This window comes from Notechis scutatus, chromosome 4, assembly GCF_049901735.1.
Source record: "Notechis scutatus isolate UNSWTSFEM ecotype Mainland chromosome 4, rNotScu1.2, whole genome shotgun sequence".
Classification (NCBI taxonomy): domain Eukaryota; kingdom Metazoa; phylum Chordata; class Lepidosauria; order Squamata; family Elapidae; genus Notechis; species Notechis scutatus.
In genome coordinates this window covers 124,228,647-124,252,745 of record NC_142012.1, presented here as the reverse complement: position 1 = coordinate 124,252,745, position 24,099 = coordinate 124,228,647, and the positions used below count along the sequence as shown (strand labels likewise).

The window sequence follows — 24,099 nt, the reverse complement described above, 5'->3', positions numbered from 1 at the left end:
TTCCTGCTGCTAACGTTTTAAAGTACTGCAGAAACCCAACAGGTGAAGCCTCCTGAATCCTCTTCCCCGGTAAAGAGATATAGGATCGCTTTATTGTTGAGGTTCTGCGGCTCCTTTGGGGCGTGATGGGGGTGGGGTGGGGGAAGCCTGCCCGGGAATACCCAAAAGCAGAGGGGCCGGGGGCACCTTTTTCACCCCTCTGGGGGAGGCGTCCTTTCGGGTACTGTGAGGCGCCCGCCCGCCCTGCCCAGATTCGTGCAGAAGCCAGAGCCGAAGGGCGGATGCCGCGGATAAAAAGGGTGGGACGGGACGGGCTGCGGGCAAAACTCGCGCTGCCCGCTTTCTTCGCCAGGGTCTCTTGCCAGCCAGAGGTTTTTGTAGCGGGCGACCAGCCTCCCCCTCCCCCTGAGATCCAGCTGCCGATAACAAGTTATCGGGCTGCGGTGAGCACCTCTTCCCCACGTTCATCGGCTGCACGTGAGTAACTGGCTGATGAGCCTACAAGACCGACTCTGGACGCTGCTGTCTGGGGATGCAGGGAAGTGGAGTTGGGGGGAGGTCTGCTTTCACATCATCCCTTTAACTTGGAAGCACCGAATCTCTCCCAAGGGGAAAAAAAACCAGGAAAAGGGGCTACTAAATGCTAAATACTGATAAAATACTCAGTACCTCTGACTTGCCCTGGTTAAGTGCCCCTGGAGCTCCTCTGGACCTGAACATAGGGGAAGGAGCCCAATTTGTCCTTTGGCGCAGTCCAAAGCAGCTGGAATGGATAAATCAAAGACCTCAGTGAAGTAGCTTAGATTGAGATCAATGGGCCCAGGGTGATGGTGATGGGCTTGCGCCTGCATGGCTGTCCCCTCTTCATAAGCTGGGCTTTGCATGGAAGGGCGTCCTGTGTTCAGACAGGAATTGGACATCCCTTGCAGCCTCTCTAAACCCTGGCCACACATATAGAAAAGCAACCAATCATTTCACTCTACTGATTGGCAGGATATTGGAGGAGATGGCACGGGCCCCATCCTGCTCTTGTGGGTGGTTGGGCTGCTGTGCTCTGACTTTGGCAGGCACCTCTATGCCTGCTTCCCCCTTTGTCATTCTCCTTCTGTCTTAAAACGAATCCACATTGCTAAGTGCTTAATGAATAATTTACAGTGCGTTATTGTTTGCTACTCCTGGTTTTGTTTAAAAAAACATTTCCTCCTGGTTATTTTTATATTGTTGCTATAAATTGTCTTGTCCATTTTAAAAAACAAAACAAAAGAGGAATCCTCTGCTAAGAAGTGCCACTGACCCCTTTCCTTTCCCTTGTTCCTTTATCAAATTTGCTTGCCTCCCAGGAGTCTCCACCAGCGCTGGACCAGAGATGCTCCCTCTGCAGGTGTATCCTCTTCCCTTCCTCCTCTTCCTCCTCCTATGTCTTCAAGCGCCTAGCTGGGCAAAGCATCCCAAAATTAAGCTGCGCTTGGTAGGACCTAGGAGCCAAGCAGGTGAAGGGCGGCTGGAGGTGCTGTACAAAGGACAGTGGGGCACAGTGTGTGATGATGACTTCAACATCCATGTGGCAAATGTGGCTTGCAGAGAGCTGGGCTACGACCAGGCCATAAACTGGGCTCACAGCGCCAAATACGGCTCAGGAGATGGTAAGGATGGGCAGGAATGGAGAACGTTGTTGGTCTCAAGTACTTTTTAATGCTTGCAGACCTGAGTCATGATACCCATTTTCAGTGCAAGAGCTGAAAACTCACTAATAAAGGTGGTATTTAATATAAAGGTATTCAGATGATTCAAGCTTTCAAGTAAGCGGGATATGTATCTTCCTGATATCATGTGAATCAGCAAATTTTTACTTTTCCTTGGCTCAAAACCACCCCTAATTGAAAGATGGGGGAGATTACATCCCCCACATTTCACAATAATTCTTCTCTTTCAGCAAGAGATAGCAAAACAGCTCTGCATAACAAGTGGGGTCTTACAATAATACGGTGGCTATGCTCACTTCAAATTCAGGTGAAAGCCTGGAAGTGCCAAAAGAAGATAGGGATAAAGTCTAATAAAAAGTAACACATTGGCCATCGTGTGCTCATCTTAAATCAATGTAAAACAATTTACATTAATAAAATAAATACAATTATTTGTATTTAGGATGAGAATTCCTGAAACCAAATTTTCCACATTTGTTGGGTTGTTGTTTTTTTGTCCACCAACCCAGCCTTCCTCAATGGATGCTCTTCAGATGCACTGGAATGCAAAGGTTATTGGCTGTTCTGATGGGGAATGATGGGGATTGTATTTCACCTGGAGGGTATTTAGTTGGGGAAGGCTACTCCAGTCTGATCTCTATCCAGATGTTTCCCATTTTCCTGCACTTCTCCTGTGCCTCACCAAATATATACTTCACAAGAGGTTCTTTTTGGTGCTACAGAAATAAAATTATTTGTTCTGATGTAACAATCTTTACTTGATTTCTCAAAATGATCCATGGAACTTACAAGTGACTGTTTGAATTGAAAGACTGGCAAAGTATAAACAGGAAATAGCCTGGCTTTTCCTAGGAAAGGCAGTGAGATCAGGCTGGGGAAAAGCAAACACCCGAAAAGAGCGACGGGGGCTTCTACTTCTGACCTTATGTATCTACAGGTCCCATCTGGCTGGACAATATGCGCTGCTCAGGTACTGAAAGCTCCCTGGCTGAATGTGCCTCCAATGGTTGGGGGGTGACTGATTGCAACCACAATGAAGATAGCGGCGTGGTGTGCACAGGGTCCCACCGACTCAATTCCGCTGCTTCACATATCCAGCTGCAGGTGAGGACTGGAGTTGTTTCCTTTCTATAATGATAATTTGGAGCAAATTATCTGTGCGCGCACACTTGGAAGCCCTGCTGAGATCAATGGCCGTAGAAATGTAATCTTGAAATGAAGATCAGCCGGTTTTGTCCCTCTGCAGTTACTGAGCATGTGCATTTGATGATTTCATTTTACTTTTCATTAACAGCAATCCCCAAACGGAGGCTAATATCCATTCTTTCCCTTGGGTAGGGTTCAAAGGTAGAAGAGGTACGGATCAAGGCGATACTGGCCCGGGCCAAATTAAGCTCCCCGGTCACAGAAGGTGCGGTAGAAGTAAAGCTCCAGGGGCGCTGGCGGCAGGTGTGCGATGCTGGCTGGACTCGAAACAATACTCGTGTACTGTGTGGGATGCTAGGATTCCCCTATGATGGACAGGTGGCCACAGGATTCTACAGGTACGAGTGAGAAGTACAAGGGCTACGTGTGCAATGTTACATTTGTGATGAAGAAAGAGATAAACATAAACTGGAGGGCCCACCTTTTTAATGGCAACCTAAGGCTCAGCATAAGCATCAGGTGGTTCTTCAGTAAAGAAAACAGGGATGTTTCTGTTTGTCTTGTCTAAAATTTCCTTCTGTTTCTCACGAGAGGCCAGTCCAATTCCTGTGATTTCGTGGGTTCTTTTTCTCCCCACATGGTCGTTCCATGTGCTTGTTTCCTTCTGTCCATCTTCTACACTCCACCCACTATTCTCTTGCTAAATACAGTCCTGCAATAAGCAGTTGTGGATGCCAAGGCCCTTTCACCATGGGGTCCAGCCAAACCGCAGAAAGGAAATTATATAGTGAAGGCTGAGCTTTTTGGGGATTGAGCAGGACCTGCACTTTCTGGCTCTAGTTTATGTCCGTTCTGTGGGACTATCACCCCAGGGCCAATGTCTAGACCATTCTAACTTGGTGTGCTGTCCTCCCAAAGAGTTAGATCACAAACACAGCCAGGTTTGATGGGGCAGTGACAGAGTGCTCAGGCTGAGGAAGATGAACACATTCTCTGAATGCCAACATAATCTGTGGACACTTTTTTTTCCCTTGACCACATAGGTAAAGATGTACTTAAAGATGTACTTAAAGCTCTGGTCTCCGGCATCTTCAAGTACTCTCTTTTTCCCCCTATGATGGTAGTCATAGCTCTTGCAGTTTATTTATGGGAACATCTGTGCAGATACTGATTCAGGAGTGGCAGAGGCTTTATGTAATTTAGTTGTCATGGATAGTGCTGTCACCTTTCCTAAAAGAACAAATGAGAATACAAAGGACCATACAAAGGACTTTGATGTGCTTGGTAATTCATGGAAATGAGAGTTCAGAATGAGTTCTTTAAAAAAAAAAAAATCTAAAAATTGTCAGCAAAAAAATTGTCAACACACAGTGAAGGATCTGAATTATGTATCTACTGTTTCTGCAATGGAATTTTTAATGCTGCTGCCAAAGTGCATTTATATTAGATCAATCTAATATTTCAGGAAAATCTGGAATCAGAAACTAAAGGATCCAAGGTCCAGGTAAGCAGTTGATTCATTTTTTTATTGCTTTGCAGTATTCAATATTTGGGAAAAGGAGATTCTGGGGTCTCTACAGTTTATTTGCATGATAACTACCTATGCTTTTAAGCAGTTAATTCACCAAATTTCAAAGCCTTTTCCCATTTGTGCCTAATGATAGTATTTATCCAGCCCTTTTCTGCTGTGTTCCAATAATGTTGCCATCCTTTCTTTACCAATCATGAATGAGACAAGTTGAAGTCATGTGTCAGTGTTAAAGCACTATTTTCCCCCTATACTGACACCACTGAAGGACCGACTCAAGCTTATAAATTCTGCTAGGTTTGTCACCTTGGAGCAAAGTCAGGTGACTCCAGTGACTTGAAACAAAGGCATAGAAACAGGATAGCAAGTGAGGACAGCAAATTTCACGCTAGTACAGTTTTCTGCAAACCCAAGGATGGGTGGATAGCACTTCAATTCAGCCATGGAAAAGGTCTTCTGGAGGATGGCCAGAGAGATTATTATCTGACAAAAGGCAATAATTACTTCCCTTGTTTTTCAGCTTAAAAAGCCTGAGCAAGAAGAATACCTTCTGGATCCATCAGATTAAATGCCTGGGCACTGAGGTTCACTTGGGTGAATGCAAACTACACGTGCTTCCAAAAGCTCAGAATCAAAGTGCCTGCCCACATGGTATGCATGCCTTGGTCAACTGTATAGCAGGTCCTGAATTCCAGCCCAAGAAAGCCAAGCTGACCAGCCATAGCAAGCCTAAGCAGGTAAAAAGAAGACCCATTTTCCAAAGAATATTAATAGAGGTTCATATATCTTGACAGTAAGCTCAAAATATTCACAGTGAAAAGCACTGACCATAGCAAAACCGTAGGATCGAGTAGGGCAAGGACCAGTCTAATTCTCTATCAGGATGATTCCAGACAAAGGGTTCATAGTGCTTCACTGAATAGATCCTATATAGTTGTTCCATCCTAGAATAGCAGTGGAAAGACCAAAGAGTTACAGGAAGACATCTGTGTGGCCTTAGAACTTTCATAAAATGTTAAGAATGAAAGAGGAGAACTACAAATTAAAAACCTTACATGGAAGCCCACCGGTTTCACTCTTTGCTGTTGACAGAAAGAAAAAGTCCATCTTTCATAAATACCACTAGCTCACCCTTCTGTTTGTTAGCCCCTAATCTCTGTCTCCATTCCAGCAGGAAGCCCAGGTGCGTCTCCGTGCAGGTGCACACATAGGTGAAGGGCGTGTGGAAGTGCTAATAGGTAACCAGTGGGGCACTGTGTGTGATGAAGGCTGGAATCTACCTGCTGCCAGTGTGGTGTGTCGACAGTTAGGTTACGGCACTGCACGAGAAGCTCTTTCAGGAGCACAGTTGGGTCAAGGTGAGTGGAAGGGGTGAGGGAAATCATAAAGTGGGTGTCGTAAGGCTCAAAGTAGGAAACTTGCATCCTTGACAAATATGGAAGGAGAAGGAAGACTCTGGATAAGTTACTCCTAAGAAACATTTCATGGAGTTTCTCAAGCAAAATCCAGAATACCAGAGATAAATTTCAGGAATAGGAAGAAAAGGATGAATTTGGGAGGACTGAATTGTGGGACCAAAGTAAAAGAATGGGGGCTAGGAAGGTCCATGTATCCCTAGTGAGAGAGAATCAGACTGATAACTGTGCATGTGGGGAAGAATTTGGAGTATAGTGTGTGTGACACGCAATGTGACGAGACTCCATCCCTATCAAGAATAATTCATGTTACAGGCCTGGGTCCTATCCATTTAACAAGAGTGCGGTGCAGAGGACATGAACGATCACTGCTGGACTGCAGGTCCCAAAGAGCAGCTCAGACAGGATGCCGCCATGACAATGATGTTGCTGTTCGCTGCAATGTGCCCCAAACAGATGTCCACCGTCAAGTAAGGTCCAGTTCTTTGGCTAAAAAAAAAATCAAAACCAAAACTGGGAGAGAAATGAATAATATAAGGAGATTGGCTGCTTTTGCTAAACACCTTAGAAGAGAAAGTGTACCTGACCTAAGAAAGAATAAACTGTGCTTGGGATGGATAAAGAGTTGCTGGGGCCATGTCTTACTTGAAAAAAAAAAAACCATAGGATAGCACAACTTGGCAGGCTGCAAAAAAAAAAAAAAAAGCCACTGCCACTTGAACAAATGGCCTTCACACAATCCATTATGCATTTCTAAGGAAACTTGTATCCAAATTCTCAAAAACTCTTAATGATGCCAACGTAGCTTTGGATTCACTTGTAACATGCATCTCATTACATCACAATTCTTCTGTCCTATTAAGCCAGTTTTCATCCATGCAGATCCGTCTGGCTGGTGGGCGCACTTCACAGGAAGGTGTTGTAGAAGTACTGATGCCCAGAGGAAGTGCCTTCCACTGGGGTGCTGTGTGTGGGGTACACTGGGGACTCAACGAGGCCATGGTTGTTTGTCGACAGATGGGGATGGGCTTTGCAAGCCATGCTCTCCAGGTAAGTGATTGCCTGCATCATTGACTGATAATGTTAAGTACTGAGTGCACCAGCACAATTCCGGCTTGCTTACTCCGTTACAAATATGATAACTGATGTTCCAAGAATTCAGGTTAATCACGATTAGGCAAGGGCTTAAAGGAAGTCAAAAGCTTATGTACCCCAATACAAGGATTTCAGAATCAGGGCCTGTATTTACTTGGTTCCTACTCCTTTGTTCCTTTTCCAGGAAACATGGTACTGGCAGGGCAATACAGATGCTTCTGAGGTGGTGTTGAGTGGCGTGCGCTGTAAAGGCACAGAACTATCTATCCTAGAGTGTCAGCACCATGGACCCGTGCACTGTCCAAATGGAGGAGGCCGTTTTGTTGCAGGAGTCACCTGCACCCAGAGTAAGTAGAAATAGGAATGGTCTGACCTGGCCTGAGGGTGTTTAAAGCTAAGACAGTGGGATCGCATACAGTACAGTAGAGCAGAGGTCTCCAACCGTGGCAACTTTAAGACTTGTGGACTTCAACTCCCAGAATTCTCCAGCCAGCAGAGCTGGCTGGAGAATTCTGGGAGTTGAAGTCCACAAGTCTTAAAGTTGCCAAGGTTGGAGACCTCTGCAGTAGAGCACCTATCTTAGGCATCATAGCTATTAGCAAGAGCCACCTTTTTGCCTCCGGCAAAGACATATATTTTTTTTTTTGTTATATTGAGGCTGAAGAAAGGAATGTCGAGAGAGTGCAAAATAGAGAGTATGGCGTCTATGGAGATTCGCAGTCATCCAGGTCATGGTTCTCCCAAAGGTGCTTTTCCAAGAGGCAACTAGACTTTCTGGTTTTTCTTTGAAGATGTTTTGCTTCTCATCCAAGAAGCTTCTTCTTCAGAGCTGAGGAGGCATCTTGGATGAGAAGTGAAACATCTTCAAAGAAAAACTATAAAGCCCAGTTGCCTCTTGAAAAAGCACCTTTGGGATGATGGACAAATCTGGAGGCTGTGGTGTAGTTGGACTGGGATATCAACTGCCTAACATTATGGGCCTAGAACTCACACTGTATGGATTTAAGACTTCATGCTCCACTTGTCTTTTTAGATGCTCCAGATTTAGTCATGAGTGCCCAGCTGGTAGAGGAGACAGCTTACCTTGAGGACCGCCCATTGAACATGCTGTATTGCGCCCATGAGGAAGGCTGCCTTTCTGCCTCTGCTGACCGTATGAACTGGCCAGAGGGATATCGACGCCTGCTGCGCTTCTCCTCTCAGATTCACAACCTGGGCCGGGCTGACTTCCTTCCCAGAATTGGCCGTCATGCATGGATATGGCACGAATGCCACAGGTAGTGGGCAGTTCTTACACACCATGGCCAGGAATATGTGCTTCCTTGTCATATGAAAGTGCTATTGCTATCTGATGCCTGTGTGCAATTTGAAACTGAAAGCTGTTGTTAATTCCTGTTGTTATTTTTGCTTATTCGTTTTTTTTTTTTAAAATAACACGTCCAGACTTTTCCTTTTCTAAACCTAGCCTTTTCATCTCCCTGTAAGTTAAAGCTCACGTGTCCCACTGAAAGATATCCACCCTAGCCAGCTCTTTTATGGTGGGAGCTCAGTTTGCTGCCTCTGGGAAAATAGCAATGCTTATACTCAAGCTGTCATTATGGTTGAGCATGGATGAAGGGCTATAATAGCAACTGAGCCAAAAGCCCCACTTAATTCGTCTACATTGCTTCGTTTCATGGCTCAGCAGATCTTTGCTCTTTGTTGCCGCAAGTAGCAGGAAGGAGTGTTTGGCTATTGTCTAGACAAGCCTGTTTCTTCCAAGCCGTAGTTTTATCCTGACCTATAGTAGCCTTCTGATCCTTCGTTTTCATCATCCCACAGACATTTCCACAGCATTGAGGTTTTCACACACTATGACTTACTGACACTCAATGGATCCAAAGTGGCTGAGGGACACAAGGCCAGTTTCTGTCTGGAGGACACCAACTGCCCAGAAGGTAAGAGAAAATTGATGAGACTCAAAAGGGAACAGTAACAAAGCTAGAACCAAATGCTGCAGATGGACATCAGAAGTCTATTCTGAGTGAGGCAAGGCCTACTCTCTCCCACTTAGCCTATTCTCTTCCATATAGGAATGCAGCGGCGTTTCGGCTGTGCTAATTTTGGAGAGCAGGGTGTCAGTGTAGGCTGCTGGGACACATACAGACATGATATTGACTGCCAGTGGATAGATATCACTGATGTGCCCCCTGGGAGTTACATATTCCAGGTAAGTCTGGGAAGAAATCTGACTTGGTCTGAGCATAGAGGTATTAGCAACTTCCTAGGCATAAATTTGGCAGCTGTTGTCAGTTGCTTTGTCGTGGATTTTTTTTTTTTTTTTACTAAAACTGGAAAGGGGCACAGAGAAGATGATGAGAAGAGAGCAAGCAACCTGAATTACAAGTCATTCTTCCCCCCTGCCCAACCCTCCTCTTTTGCCAGGTTATAGTGAATCCTAAGCAGGAGGTAGCAGAGTCTGACTTTTCCAACAATGCCCTTCACTGTCAGTGCCAGTATGAGGGACACCGTATCTGGTTGCATGGATGCCATACAGGTATAAACACAACTATGGTCGGAAGATAAACTGTGTATATCTCTTGCCCTTTGGCATTGCCAGCTGGGCTAATAGCTCTCCTTTCTTCTTCTGTCTTGTTCGCAGGTGATGAGTATGGTGCCAGGATAGAGTGGGACGAGGAAGCACAACGGAGACTGAGCAGCAACTTTGTCTAAGGCAAATATTCCAGAAGCAGCTGGAATTCCCAAAGGACCTGGATCTTCTCATGGCTCAAAGCAACCCAACAGGAGCTATGGTAGAATCCAAGCAGCTGCTGGCTAGCACAAGAAATAGACTCTGCAGACAGATTCTTTCAAGACCCTCTTCCCTCCCAGCTAGGATTTTCACACACAGCGGCACCACCTACAGACTTTATGGCCATACTGGGACTATCACTTCTTTGCCTTCCATTACACAGTCCAGCTTGTCTGGTCTGCTTTCTCTATTTATTCAGCTTGGCAACTATGGTCAAATGTGGGACTGAAATGACTTGATGAGGGACACTACACTCTTTCTCATGCCCAGCTAGGAGAATAATACAGAGGCAAAGAAGACCATGCTCTTGCCTTGCTGGCAGAAGGGGTGTGTGAGTAGCAAGCCCAGAAAAACTACCTCAACCAGCACTCTCAGCTGACAAGCTTTTATCTCAGGGGCTGGTTCATCTCAAGGCATTCCCAGCCACCTCAAGACATATCATTCTTTTCAGCCCTATATCTCCCCTTTGCCACAAAGGCATACAGCATGCAACATGCCAGTAGCCCCAAGCGTCCATACACCCCTTACCTCTGATGCAGAAGAGCTCCGTCCTGCCATGGATGCAAATACCTCCAGATCCAAGAATTCAAGTCAGATCCAAGGATGCAGAAAAGGCACCCAGAGCCCTCCTGTCAGAAGGCGCTAGTTGGGCCAGGCTATTAGTTTAAATATTAAGAGATTAAGGAAGTGGAACAGTATTACTAACTATGGAGTTAGTAATGAGCAATGAACTGTGATGGCTAATAAGGAGTGTAAAATACTATTTGGGGATCACTTACTCAGGGAAGAATCACAAGCCTCTCCCAAGAGAAACAAAAGGTGCAATTTTGTACCACATTTTATAGAGTTTTGACCCTGCCAATAAAAGGCTTTTTGAACCACATAATAATATTCATGGTTGAATGAGAGAAGTCACAGGCAGAGTTTCTTGTGACATCCACATTTTTTTTTTATGCGAATTCAAACGAGAAAGTCCAACTGAGAAAGCATGGAAACAGCTCGCAGCCAGTCTGCTTGTCTGCCGGCCTGTGTGGAGCAAGGAAGCATTGCTTCGGAAGCAGCAGCATTAGACTGGATCAGGATAGCAGGGGATAGTGCTAGCAGGTAGAGACGGGTGGAAGCAGCAACGCCTCACATCCAAAGGGAATGTCCACAGATCTCCCGGTAGGAGTGAGGCAAGCCAACGTGCCTATGAAGGAGAAGTCAGGCGGAAAGAGGTGATCACACCAAAGTGGCACCTGCCTCCCTCAGCAGCCCCACCGCAGTCTTCATCCAGGGAACAAAGAAAGCCTAGATATAGGCAGGAGCTTGCAATATATCAGGCACTGTGGAAGGGGGAGGGACACCTCTCAGGCTCATGTCAAGGAAGGAAGAGGAATGGATGAGAGTGATTTATGCCTGCCCCCCCTGGGAAAGCCAAGACTCAACGGCCCCATTGATCTCCAGCACCATGGTGGAGCTGTACTATAACTGTAATCTCCCCCTTCCCAAAGCAAGCTTACTTTTCTCTTACAACTGAGCTCAGCTGGAGTGCTCACCTGCATTGGTAATTCTATAATAATGGATTAACAAGCAGCCAGAAATATGCTAATCTGCCTGGCTGTCTTGGTGACGGAGCCCAGCTTATTTCATAATAAATTCAAGGAATTTATACAAGAGAAGCATTATCTCCTTCAAAAGTGGAAGAAGGATGTGGGGTGTAGTGTGAGATGGGAACAGCTTAGCACAGGCCAATCCCGTTTTCCTCTAATGCCCCATCAGAGGTTCCGCTCATTGGGAAAAGCACCCAGTCCCAAAAATGCTGATATACAACTCTTCCAAATTCACAACTAGCAAAAGTGTATTTTAGCTGAAACAGAGTCTTCACAACAGTGTGGCTCCTCCTCTGGAACAATTTCTTTAGAAATGTTACTGGGCTAGTGGTAATCTATTTTGGGTGAAGTAGGAAGGGTCAGGAGGTTTTTATTTCTCCGGGACCTGGGACCATTCAGGCAGTTGGGACACTGATTCTCATTATCTGAACTCTCAACCAGAGAGAGAAATGATTGGTTCATGGGGATTTTTGGGGTTCAAGACCAACAGAAGTGAAAAAAAATTTAAGGTTGGCTTCAATTTGGATGTGAAAATGGAGTGAAAAAATTATAATAATTGTATTAAATGTATTCAAAAAATAAAAGCTAATACAAATTAAAAAAATAAAGATGTAAAAAATAGAAATGTTTTTTAACCTTGACCAAATAAACCAACTTTATATTTATTCTCCTTATGTTTCACAATCTTGTTCTTTAACCTCTTCAAATATGTCCCAGAACTTATTTTCCTTTGTCTGATCTCATAAAATCCTTCAAAACTTCAAGAGTCTCTTTTGTAAATCTAATATAGGAAAGTTATACAAATCCCTCTTCTGTTTGTTATTTCTCATTATTAAGACATCAGCTGGTTTCATTTGTAACCAAAAATGTCATTTTTTTCCCCAGATCATTCTTGTAGTCTGCCATTTTAAAATCCATTTTGACATCAATACCAGTCTTATCTGGTAGAATCTGTTCCTCTTCCATAAAATCATTTTACACAGTTTATCTAGACATCTAGGCAGACGTTCTTTTGTTCACAAATATCCTTCAATGTGTCCAATGTTACAGTGTTTTGGTCCATTCTGTGTTAGTAAGCCAAGTTTAAGTGGACATCTCCTTTAATTGTAATTTTTAGTTCCCTCAGGTTCCCTTTAGTGTCCAACTTTCAAGGTCTCATCCTAACACTTTTTTCAGAATTCTAAACTCCAACCATTTCCCATAGGAAAGCTTCTTATAATTAATTCCAAAATCTTATTTCAATTCCATATACTGTAGACATTCAGTCCATTTACATTACAACATTCCAAAAACAATACTGTAATCAACATTTTGCCATTTATTCCCCCAAAAAAGAATTTTTCTAAATTCTTAATATTGTTCTTAAATATCTTTCATAAAAGGCTGAAGGAAACTCACCCAGTGAATGCCATAATTTTTGCTGTTCCAAAGTATCTTAATATTTGAAAAACAATAAACATGTAGGAACTGTTTTAAAAAGGCAATTGAACTTTGTTTTTCCTTGAAGACATTTCATTTCTCATCCAAGAAGCTTCTTCAGTTCTTCATAAACAGTAAAAAGGTAATCTCAAAAAAATATGAAATTAATCTTAATCAAGCTTTATGTCCATATAGGTTACATTATGACTGCAAGATTATTTCGCATCCCTCAACTCCAACTGCAAAAACCTGCAGCTCATTTGCAAGGAACAGCTATCCAGAATACATGTAGGTGGTCTCATAATCTCTCTTTTCTCCAGAGCGATTTCACCATGATTCACCCTCTGGCCACCAATCTCTGCCACAATGCCATTCCCATTCCAGGGAAGTTTAGCCATGTTCTCACTGGAAGTCCAAAATAGAATGAAAATTTTTGAAGTGCTCTGTCCAAAATGGTTCACATTCTGGATGTGAAATTCCATTTCATGAACAGAAGAGACAAGTGAAATTTGAAAAAAACTGCCTCCTTTTCTCTCTCTCAGCTGATATAGACAATTTTGATACTCTTTAGATTGACAATAACAGACTGCTCAACTTGAACTTCAAAAAACCCTTAGAGCGGGAAGGTGGGCTGAACAGGGTTACTTACGGTGAAGAAACTGCTTTGTCCCAGACTGGATACAGGTAGTCCTTGATTTACTACCATAACTGATCCCACAAGTAGGTTACTGTGTGATCAGACATCATAACTTCAAATCGAAGTTGCAAGTGGATTATGGGGTTTCTCTCATAACTTTGATGATTACTAAATGACTGATTGTAAATTAAGAACTACCTGTAATTGGTTATCAAGCTCAGGATCATCTGAATAGATAGGGGATCTGATTCTATTCCAGTATTGTATTTGTAGAAAGTAAATCTCATAATCCTCATGGTTAACTAATAAATGATATTCCAAAAGTCTTGGATGAATATATGATGTCTGCCACTGTCTGTAAGGACTGGCAATATTTCTCCAAGATAGTGAGTATAAGCATCTCCCAGTCTATCTTGGGAGAAAACAAAACTGATGATAAAATCTTTTGCAAACAAAACGTCTTAATGCTGTGCTATGGCCCTTCCGTTCCCAAATGAAAAAAAAAAAATCTAAAATTGAATTGGCTTTAAAATTTCAGTAACCAGACCTTTTTTTGATAAGAATCTGAAATGAAGGTCCTTTATGCTTCAAAGAATTTAAAGACATATATCCGATGCACCAAAATGTTCAGCATCAAGGAGTATGAAGACCAGTCTTCTGTTGGATAGAGGGAGAAATCCATTTCAGGAAGCCGTGGTAAGATGCTATCGAACAGAAGTGTACATATTCTGTTGTCTTTAGAAGCTGTAGAAGTTGCCATCACACTGAAAAAAATGTTTTGGTCTTTTATTCTTTAGAGCTTTGTTGGCTGAGGAACTCTGGGAGTTGAAGTCCACAAGCCTTAAAGTTGCCAAGGTTGGAGACCCCTGCTTTAGAGTATAGGCAAGAATTCTCTTAACTCTGAAGAAGATAGTAAAAAATGAGACCTAAGCTCTCTTCCTGGAAAACATGTATATCTTTCCTGGTTTTCTCATGGAGAAACTCCAGGAGTTTCTGGAAAGCAATTTGAACACTTTTGTACACATTATTTTACCTGTGAGTATAATATGTTCAATATTTATTTGTGCGACCAACAGTGATTACATTCTTAGTAAGCTTCTTCAGCAAATTTTCTCACCAGCTCGCAATTCATGGGGAGAGTCATTTTTCATGAAATATCTTGTATGTACAACTACAGACCTCCATCTTCCAGCTCAGAGCTATGCTAACTCTGCAATATGAGACTGATTCTATTTTCTTAGACTCCTCATCTCCTTTGATTTTTCTCCTCCTTGTCATCATTTGTATCAAGTAATTTATGTGATCTTCGCTCTGAAGATTAAATATCTCTGCTAGATGGACCAGACAGGCATAAGGGAGGCAGAAATAACTGAAACATGGGGAACAGGAAAAGCAAAAGAGGAATTGATTGCAATCTGCAGGATAGATTTAACAGAGTGGAAGCTGAAGAGAACCTTCATGGTTTAATGGAGTGTAGAGGCAAGGCGGCGACCATATTTGAGGCTTACATGGAACAGAAAGGACATGGAAGAACATAGAGTTCGTATTCATTCTATGACATAAAATCCTCATCTATTAATTTAATGCCATTTTTCATGTTGATGTGTAAAAAAAAGGCTAGCACCTCAAATCTTCACTTGCTCAATATGCTCCTTCCCTACATCTTCATCGGAGGTGGTATTCAGCAGGTTCTGACCAGTTCTGGAGAGCCGGTAGTGGAAATTTTGAGTAGTTCAGAGAACCGGCAAATACCATCGCTGACTGGAGATTTTACAGTATCCTTCCCCTGCCACGCCCACAGAACCGGTATTAAAAAAAAATTCAATCCCACCACTGATTTTCATATGCACCATCATCTCAATAAATTATCTCTCTGCTTCTTCAGTCATTTCTCCTTCACTTCCAAAGTTCTTGCACACCTTCTTCTTAGTTACATACAGACTCACATTTACCTTATCCATTTAATTCTCCATTTTAAGGCATTAGATAACAGATAATCAGAGTTGGGAGGGACCTTATGGGTCATCTAGTCCAACCCCCCGCCCAAGCGGGAGACCCTACACCATTTCTGACAAATAGCAGTCCAATCTCTTCTTGAAAGTCTCAACTGGTGGCGCTCCCACAACTTCTGAGGGCAAGCTGTTCCATTGGTTGATTGTTCTGTCAGAAAGTTTCTCCTTATTTCCAGATTAAATCTCTCCTTGTTCAGTTTCTATCCATTTTTTCCTTGTCTGGCCTACAGGTGCTTTAGAAAATAGCTTGAGCCCTCCTCTCTGTGGCAGCCCCTCAAATATTGGAAGCCTGCTTCCATGTCTCCTCTGGTCCTTCTCTTCACTAGATTAGCCAAGCCCAGTTCCTGTAACCGTTCTTCATATGCCTTAGTCTCCAGTCCCCTAATCATCCTGGTTGCTCTTCTCTGTACTTTTTCTAGAGTCTCAACATCTTTTTTATAATGTGATAACCAAAACTGGATGAAATACTCTAGGTGTGGTCTTAATAAGGCTTTATAGTGTGGTATTAGTACCTCACTTGATCTTGATTGTATCATCTGCAAATTTGGTAAGTTCCCCTTCTATTCCCTCATCTAAGTCGTTAATGAAGGTATTGAAGAGTACTGGGCCTAAGACAGAACCTTGTGGCACCCCACTGCTTATTTCCCTCCATGTAGACTTAGACCCACTAAGGACTACTCATTGAGTGCGGTTTGCCAGCCAGTTGCGAGTCTATCTACTGGTGGTGCTATCTATTCCACTTTTTTCTAGCTTACTAAGAAGTAGGTTGTGGTCTACTTTGTCGAATGCCTTGCTGAAATATAAATATATTATGTCCACAGTATTTTGCTGGTCTTCTACTAATTTAGTCACTATGTTGAAAAATGAAATAAGATTGGTTTGGCATGATCTGTTCTTAACAAACCCATGCTGACTGCTAGTTTCTAGATGTTGGCAGATCTCTTTTTTTTTATTATCTTTTCCAGTATCTTTCTGGGTATTGATGTTAGGCTGATTGGTCTATAGTTTCCTGGGTCTGTTTTTTTCCCTTTTTTGAAGATGGGAACCACATCAGCTCTTTTCCAGTCCTCTGGTAGTTCCCCGGTGCTCCAGGATTTTTGAAAGATATTGGTGCAATGGTTCTGAGATGACCTCAATATGTAAGATTTCTAGTATGAATTATTTGAGGTTGAAACACCCTATCTCAGACTCAAAATGGCTGTCCTAATGGCTCCTCCAAAAGTGTTTGATGATTGAAGCGTTCAAAATTCTTGTTTCAAAAGTACAGGTTTGTGAGGCTTTTGGTGTCATTAACTTTACACTATGTCACATCTATGCTGGTTCCAGACACTTCCCAACTTCCCAATCAAAAGATATCATACAGTTACTCCATCTTTATATATATTTTTGAGGGGGGAAAAGTCACAAGTAGTGGAAGACAAGATGTTATTGACTCATAAAATTTGGAGTGTGTGGCAGGCTGATCGGACAGAAAAGTCTCTTCTAGAAATTCCTATGTGCCTGGTACTTCTGCAAAGAACACTTAGACCAGTGTTTTTAACCTTGTCAGATAGAAAATATGAGGATTTCAACTCCCAGAATTCTGGAAGTTGAAGTCCACACATCTTCAAGTTGCCAAGGTTGAGAAACACTGACTTAGACTGTTCTTATGATGATGAGGCAACTTCCATCCAGCTTTCATGCCTCAAAAAGCAATTCCTACAACACTATATGTATATTTGGACAGGGAAGAATACTCAATTTTTCTCAGAAAGAAAGCACTACATTTTAAATAGTTGGAAAGTGCATATGTTTTCCCAAGAGAAATGCAACCACAAAAAGACAAGTGAGGATTATATAAAAACAGTTGAACAAGAAATGAGAATTTATCACGCAACAAACAGGGGGAACTGAAGTACACTGGAACGGATTACAACGATTCCTTAATAGAGGGCAAAGAGCCAAACTCTCATTCCAACTAAACTGAATTAAACTGAGGATTTAAGAAATGAAGAAAGAATCAAGCATATCACTCCAGAGGATACTTATTTCATAGCCATTTATGATACTGCTTCAATACTACTTTTGAGTATTAAATGTTTTCAAAATCCCAACAGGGCTGCATTTAGCTAAAACATTATTTGCTGGTAAAGAAGTACATGAGTCACAATAGGATCACTGCAGAGGCGAATGGGCATGATGCCCAAGGCAGAATTGGCCAGATCAGATTTTCCAAGTTTCTATCTTGAAATGTGCAGTAAACACATTCAATAACTGTATTCTGCAATCGACAATGGCCAGGTATGCCTTAGATTACTGCAGTTCTGCGGATATGAAAACACCTAGAAACATTCTGCCATTTTAAAGATTATTCTTGCTTTGAACCAAATTGCTGATTCTTGCGTTAACGCATTTCTACTCCTCCTCCTCTCTCCACTTCAGGAGGGCTGCAGTGAGGGAATATTCAGAATGTGAAATCTAAACAGTTACCAATGAACAATGCCCAGAAAGAATAAATCAGCTGCTGGCACAGTTTTAGGTTTGTGCCATCGAATCTTGCAAAGGATCCAGCAACCCGCAAGAATCAAAGTGGGCTTAAATTTGTGAGAACGAGAATGTAGTTAGAGGAAGGCCCTTGAGGGAGGTCGTATTAAACCATCGGGAGAGATGGAGAGTCACAACCCAGCAAGTCCCTCTAGTGCTTCCAAGAACATCCAACTGGCCAGCCCATAATTGATATCAGGGATCTCCAACCTCTTTGAGCCGGAGCCAGGCTTGAGTTTTGTGAGTGCATCACAGGCACTCGCACCACAGGTTGCTGTGAGGGGGAGAAGAGTGGGTGGACTTGACTTTTTCCCAAGTGGCTGTTACAGCAAGCACAAACAGCCCATTACCAGAAGGCAACTCTATAAAATTGCTGATTGTTAACTCCTCCAGCTCCCATGATACTCCTCCAGGTCCCAGAGTGTTGGAGATTAGAGTGATTTACAAATATTGCAAAATAAATAAGTAGCTTTTAGCTAGCCTTTTCTCTGGCCAGATAGGCAGCCTTTTAACAAAACACTGGGCTGCAGTAACCCACCACTTGTGTTTTCCAATAATGCCTATGAGGCCCAGAGGAATTATTGTAAATAAAGATGATGCTGGAGGCTGGTACTTTAGTGAGCTCAATGTCTCCTGTTTCTTTTTAGCCTGCCAATCCCCCCTCCCCCCAAGTTTGAATCGTTGCTTTGCGCATACAGACTGTTGCTCTAATAAGTGATATCTTTGAAGGACTTTTACATAATGGTGTATATCTGTACAATATTTATGTAACAGAGATGCTGATTAATAAAAATGTGAAGAACCTGATTTATCTACCATTGGTCAGTATAATGGTCACTGACATGTGTTTGAATGTACTGTTCAATTTTTGTGGCTGGCAAACGTTTTTGGAACACAAGATTTTATCAGTAGTAGAGAACAAAAAAAGACAACAACCAGATCCATTTTCTTTTTTTAAAATTTCCAATCCAATAGAAATATCGGAAATAAATTATATGGAGAGACCCAGGATTCTACTGCGTTTCCTCAGCACAGTAATTCTGAAAACTGAACAGATCAAGGCCAAATTTGGTGCTGGAAATAAAGCAAGCCAAGAAAAATTGAGTTCAAGAAAGACCCAGATCAATCCAGGGGCTACAGAAGAAAAAGAAATCCGGAAAAACCTCCCCCCCCCCCACCAAGAGGCAATTGAGTGTGGAGTGTGTTGTGATCTTCATTTAAAGTCTCACTTTCTGGCCAAATGTCCCAAAGGAGAACTATTTTAATGAGTTTAAAAGGGTCTAAGCATGTTCTGAATGTTTTCTCTGTCTTCTTCTAAAATTAAGAGGAACTAGAAAAAAATATTGAAAGGCAGATGAGGCAGGGAATCTGATAAGCCCTGATACAAGGGGATCATTCAAGAGGACATGAGCGCTTACAGATGCCTTTAATGCAGGGGTGTCCAACCTTGGCAACTTTAAGACTTGTGGACTTCAACTCCCAGAATTCCTCAGCCAGCAAAGCCACAAGTCCACAAGTCTTAAAGTTGCCAAGGTTGGACACCCCTGCTTTAATGCCTTCTGAGCTCAATTTACTCATGTTCTTTCTTGAGCATAGATATTATTATGGAAGACCAGAAAAGGGTCTTTCTCCTTTAAGGAACTGCTGATTGTGTGTGTGTGGTGTGTGTGTGTGTGTGTGTGTGTGTGTGTGTGTGTTAGATCTGAAGCCTCTTTGCATAATTCAGATCTGAACACTGCACACTTTTGGTGTTTAGGTTTTAAAGCAACATTGAGGAGACAAATCTTAAATCTGTTTCTGGAGATACTTAAATAGTTCTCAAATTCCATGGCATGTTTTGCAACTGTGTAATCCTAACAGAAATGACAAGAGTACAGGAAAAGAAGCCAACAATGGATCGAAGAGACAAATCCTGTCTGGAATAAGGTATGGGACCAGCTAAGCATCGGACCTGGGGTATGCCAATTTAAAGAATGACCTGCATGTTTGCCTTAAAGCCACATTTACAAGAGAATTAAATAAGGTCTTCAATAAGCTTCAATGCAACTATTCCTAAGTAAATATGAAATTACTTGGACGGCTAGTCTACTCTTGATGCAAATGCTGATGGCCTGAAAGGGAGGCCCTGCAAACTGCCAGAAACTATAAATGGGAATGAAACCTAATTTAGCCAGTCTGGTGTATCAGATTTGAGAGTATTTAGTTGGATCAAACAGACAGGGCTTGGTTCAGGTATCACTTGCTTGGCAGAGCAGGGAGTTAGACGAGTGGAATTGCCAGGAAAAGCAGTCACTACCCATCCGCTCCTATTCCAGAATACTGCCCACATCACAGGCAAGCACTCCACCCTGCTCAAAGGGAGACACAATCGGTTGCTGTTCCAGGTACAGAGGTGGCTGTAAGTCTGGCTGGCCAGCAACAGGCAGCTTGCCAGAACATTCCAGCTCTGAGAGCTGCCTTGGCCTGTGTGCGATTTGACCCCGAACAGTCTCAAGCGGAGTGTCCCATAGAGAGTATCTCCAGTCTCCATCTGACTAGGTCAATGGGGCATGCCAGGCACACACTCCTAGTGAATTCTGCTCTCCCTGCTCTCTCTCTCTCTCTCTCTCTCTCCCAAATCGCCACCTCCAACATGACCTCTGATGTGCTGTCTTGACCCACAACTTGGATTGGGGCAGATTATGTTGATCCATAGTTTGAGCAGCAATGGTGCCGACTGCTGCGCAGTAGCAAGGTCAGACTAATATGTCTGATCTTGATCTCTGCACCAACTAAGCCGAGCCAACCAAAATTCTTGGTCCAATCTTACAGGGCTTGACCCCAAGCGCAGCTGGGAGTGTCTGACCACAGGAATCTCCGGCCCAGCCTGGCAAAGGTGTGTTGTTGATGTACATTTACAGGAAGCAGCCAATCTGCCCGCTTTTTGGGTGGTGGTAATGCAGCTGTTCAGAACAGAAAGGGCCTTGTTTGCTGGGCGTTGAGAAACATTCCTGGGGAGTGGGCGGCGGAGGGAATGCCTGTAAAGTGAAACAGGCCAGAGCTGGCTGGCTTTTGGCTTGTGCCTGTTTTTACAGGGTGGAAGTGACACGCTGCAAGGACTGCTGCCAACATATTCCTGCCCCAAGGAGAGAAATCCCACAAGTGCACAGAGCCGCTTGGCAACGGTTCCTCTCGGAGGTCCAGAATCTGTTTGGGTCGCAGGATCTCCCAGCTGGAGCCTGATTTCCCTGTAGGGGAAGAGTTGCTTTCACCTCAGCTCTTCAGCTGAGAATTTACGAGGGTCCCATCAGGAATGGGCTTGTAAGAGATAAGCCCCTTTCTTCTTGGCATCTTATGGATCTGGAAGAGGGGAGTCTTGAGCCCAGTCCAACCACGGCAACAACTCACCGAGTTGCTGTCATTCCTCTGCTTACTTTCCAGCGCTGAAGATTCATCGAGTTACTTGGAGGCAGTAAAGCTGCCTGCATCACACGACACCATATAAAATCAAATCAACTTTAATAGCAAGCTCAGCATTGGGCACCTGGCCATCCTAGTGGGCCTGATCTAAAAGCTATCACAGTTCAGTCCCATCCCACTGAGCACAGCGTGACTCGGTGACCCAGAGCACAGAGAGGCCCCGCATCCAGGCTGCTTGAAACAAATGGGATGAGTGCATTGGGCGATGGCATTCAGAACAGCCCTGGCAGGACTGTTAACAGTACAGCAGCTCCTTCCTGCCAGACTCCAGTCCGACTCTTTTGCGGCCTTCCAGCCCAGTAGCTTGGGTTCACATGACTCACCCTGGCATGTCTGACGACTCCAGTGCACTCCCAACTCCCCATTATCTTATTGCTTCTCCCAAAGGGGATGGTAGAGTCCTCAATGCTGTAAGCATGAGCTGCCATTTGTCAGTTCCACTCCACGAGGTTTTCAATCAGACCTGATCAACTTCCCTCTTCTTGCACTGGCTGCCGACTCACTCACGACCTTCCCAGGCATCTTCCTTTTGCTTGGCTTCCAAAAGCTTCCGCTCTGCAAGAGAAAATGTGATTAGGGGAGTAATGGTCACGTGAAAGAGAGCAGCAACTTCCAGGGCTTTGGTGACCCTTACGTGCAACCTTGGTGTGAATGCATTCTCTCTGGATATCCCTCGTGACATAGAAGGCTGTTGTCTCTGCCTAGTTGGTGCAGAGATCAAGAGCCCCCTCAGCAAACAGTGGACATGCTCACATCATCATTGCACACTGGAAGTCTTCACTCAATTACCCTGCACAGCGCTCCTATCTCTTCCTACAGATCCATGCAACATATTATGGAGCTGCATTTCACCTGAGATCAGCCTGGAGAATTTGCTTGTAATCTACTTGAAAGCCTACTCAGCAAAGCGGAGCAGCAAATTACTGAGTTGGTAGCTACAATTAAAATAAATTAGCTATTCTTATGCATGTCTTACTCTCACTTTTTTGAAGCTCAGCCTGGCACAGGATTCTGTATTCTGGAGTGGTACTATTGTTCAGTACAGTAAACAGAACTGGAGCGCCACCTAGTGTCCTTAGCTGAACACTGAAGACCCGGCACAATTGCATTTCCCATATATCTTTTTCCTAGAGGGACTGGATATACCACAGCTTTCTTCCCTCAAGGCACTTAATTAGAGCTATAAACTGCTCTTGCTGCTGGGGGGGGGATCCTTGTTCTCTTCCAATGCCCTTAAAGAAAAAGGATAGGAAAATAAGAATTCCTAGTTCTTGCATGGATTCAAAGAGGCACTCCTTAGTAACCACAATGAAGGCTATATAAACCTGGACATCACATATTTAATGGTGATGCTTTCCCGCCCCCTAAAATGTCTTTTTGCACGGAGCTCATAGTACATCTGATCCCGATATTATTGCTGGAAAGATGACAGTGATTGTTGGATGTGTATCCTATTCAAAAAGCCAAACCAGTAGAGAAAAGCAATCTTTAACAGTTAATTACAATAAGAATGTCTAAGAAACTCAAATAATCAATACTTGTACTCCGGTTTCAAAAGAACAACTGAAGAAGGTCAACAGATACTCTACAAAAGAGCTGCTTAAGAATATGCCACAGAAAAATGGGGGGAGGGGAGGGGACTGTAGGGAAAGGAAAAGACAGAGGAGTTAAGTTTACCAGAATTATTAGAGAGAAGAGGCCATGGTAGAACATGGAACCACCCGGAGATTCATCATTTGAACTCACAAAAAGTTGTCAGCGTATTCCCAAAGTGCAAGGTGTGTTGTTAAAGAAAAAATAACACAGATAAAATATTTGCACTGTTAATGACCTGCATTTCTCATCTGATTTTCAATGCTGCCTGAATGATAATGTGAGCTTGAAATATAGCACTTCCATAAAAGATACGGTGCCAGTAAAACTAACTTCTACCCTTTCTCTTCCAAGAGGGAGTCCATAGCTTCTATATTTAATTTTTTCATTCTCATTTTTTATCATTTTTGGTCCATCCGGACAAGATTCAGTTCTGCTTTCCATATCCACCAGCTGTGGCAAAAAAAAAAAAAAAAAACACCTTCTCAACGGTTCAGTCTAGGACTGCAAAGATCTGGATGCAGGTCACTCAGTCAAATTTAATTCTCAGCCCTATCTATCTCACAGGATTTCTTAAAAAAAAAAAAAAGGAAAATATTTATCCGTGAAAGCTACTTTGAGCCACTATGGAAAAGCTGGGCAGAAATCTAACAGATAAATAAAATAAATAATATATTTCTTCCGAAAACTCAGAAACTCTGGTTAAATTGAAAACAGTGTACAGGTTTAATTTCTGTTTACGTGATTTTCTAGCCCATGATTATAAGATGGAACAGAGGTTGTTCAAAAGATTTATTGTTTCACAAGAGGAAATACACTCCTGATAGCTTTTATAACTAATAGATTTATTATGCTATATTTTCTACTCATTCAACATGATTTGTCCTTTACCTCCTTAGGGGCAAAAAGTTGCATTGTCGAACATGTGGGTTCAATTTCAATTTTGGGCCATCCAGGAAGGTGAGGACTTGGAGATAAGCTAGGTAGAATCCTTTGAAGACCATATGCGTCCAGGCACCCATCATAAATAGAAGACTGGCAGTACCATAGACAAGGGCATCAACTGAAGAATGAACTAACCCTTTACTCAAGAGATTACACTACTGCAGGACAGGGGAGTTCATTTCCAAATATCCACAAGATGTTCTACAGTAACTGACTGGTTCTCTGTCTTCATTCTACTTCT

The 24,099-nt window shown here is 43.0% G+C and overlaps 2 protein-coding genes across 8 annotated transcripts in view; one reads left to right on the top strand and one right to left on the bottom strand.

Moving 5' to 3' along the window:
• The first annotated feature begins 260 nt into the window (after positions 1-260).
• Positions 261-11,935, top strand: LOXL4 (lysyl oxidase like 4). 2 transcript variants are annotated; one of them, XM_087964743.1, is made up of 15 exons: positions 261-477; positions 1,341-1,643; positions 2,641-2,807; positions 3,042-3,247; positions 4,315-4,353; positions 4,898-5,114; positions 5,552-5,735; positions 6,108-6,262; positions 6,675-6,842; positions 7,072-7,234; positions 7,921-8,164; positions 8,709-8,824; positions 8,960-9,096; positions 9,312-9,423; positions 9,529-11,935. In XM_087964743.1, exons 1-15 carry the CDS (start codon positions 282-284, stop codon positions 9,597-9,599), a joined length of 2,478 nt encoding a protein of 825 aa, XP_087820869.1. In that variant the 5' UTR covers positions 261-281; the 3' UTR covers positions 9,600-11,935. The 2 variants fall into 2 exon arrangements, with proteins under 2 accessions (XP_087820869.1, XP_026523410.2); XM_026667625.2 differs by having other exon boundaries at positions 5,549-5,735.
• Positions 11,936-21,342: 9,407 nt separating this feature from the next.
• R3HCC1L (R3H domain and coiled-coil containing 1 like) overlaps positions 21,343-24,099 on the bottom strand; it is a 39,472-nt gene continuing 36,715 nt past the window's right edge. For all 6 annotated transcript variants that reach the window (XM_026676050.2, XM_087964738.1, XM_026676132.2 and 3 more), the window contains one exon: positions 21,343-21,875. In XM_026676050.2, coding sequence (XP_026531835.2) covers positions 21,820-21,875 — 56 coding nt within the window. In that variant the 3' untranslated portion in view covers positions 21,343-21,819. The remainder of the gene's footprint in view (positions 21,876-24,099) is intronic.

Excerpts from the sequence above, each read along its gene's own strand:
- LOXL4 (XM_026667625.2), top strand. The coding sequence starts at position 282 with ATGCCGCGGATAAAAAGGGTGGGACGGGACGGGCTGCGGGCAAAACTC. Across the intron at positions 1,644-2,640 it reads CAAATACGGCTCAGGAGATG|GTCCCATCTGGCTGGACAAT; the intron begins GTAAGGATGGGC and ends ATGTATCTACAG. Across the intron at positions 5,115-5,548 it reads GCCATAGCAAGCCTAAGCAG|CAGGAAGCCCAGGTGCGTCT; the intron begins GTAAAAAGAAGA and ends TCTCCATTCCAG.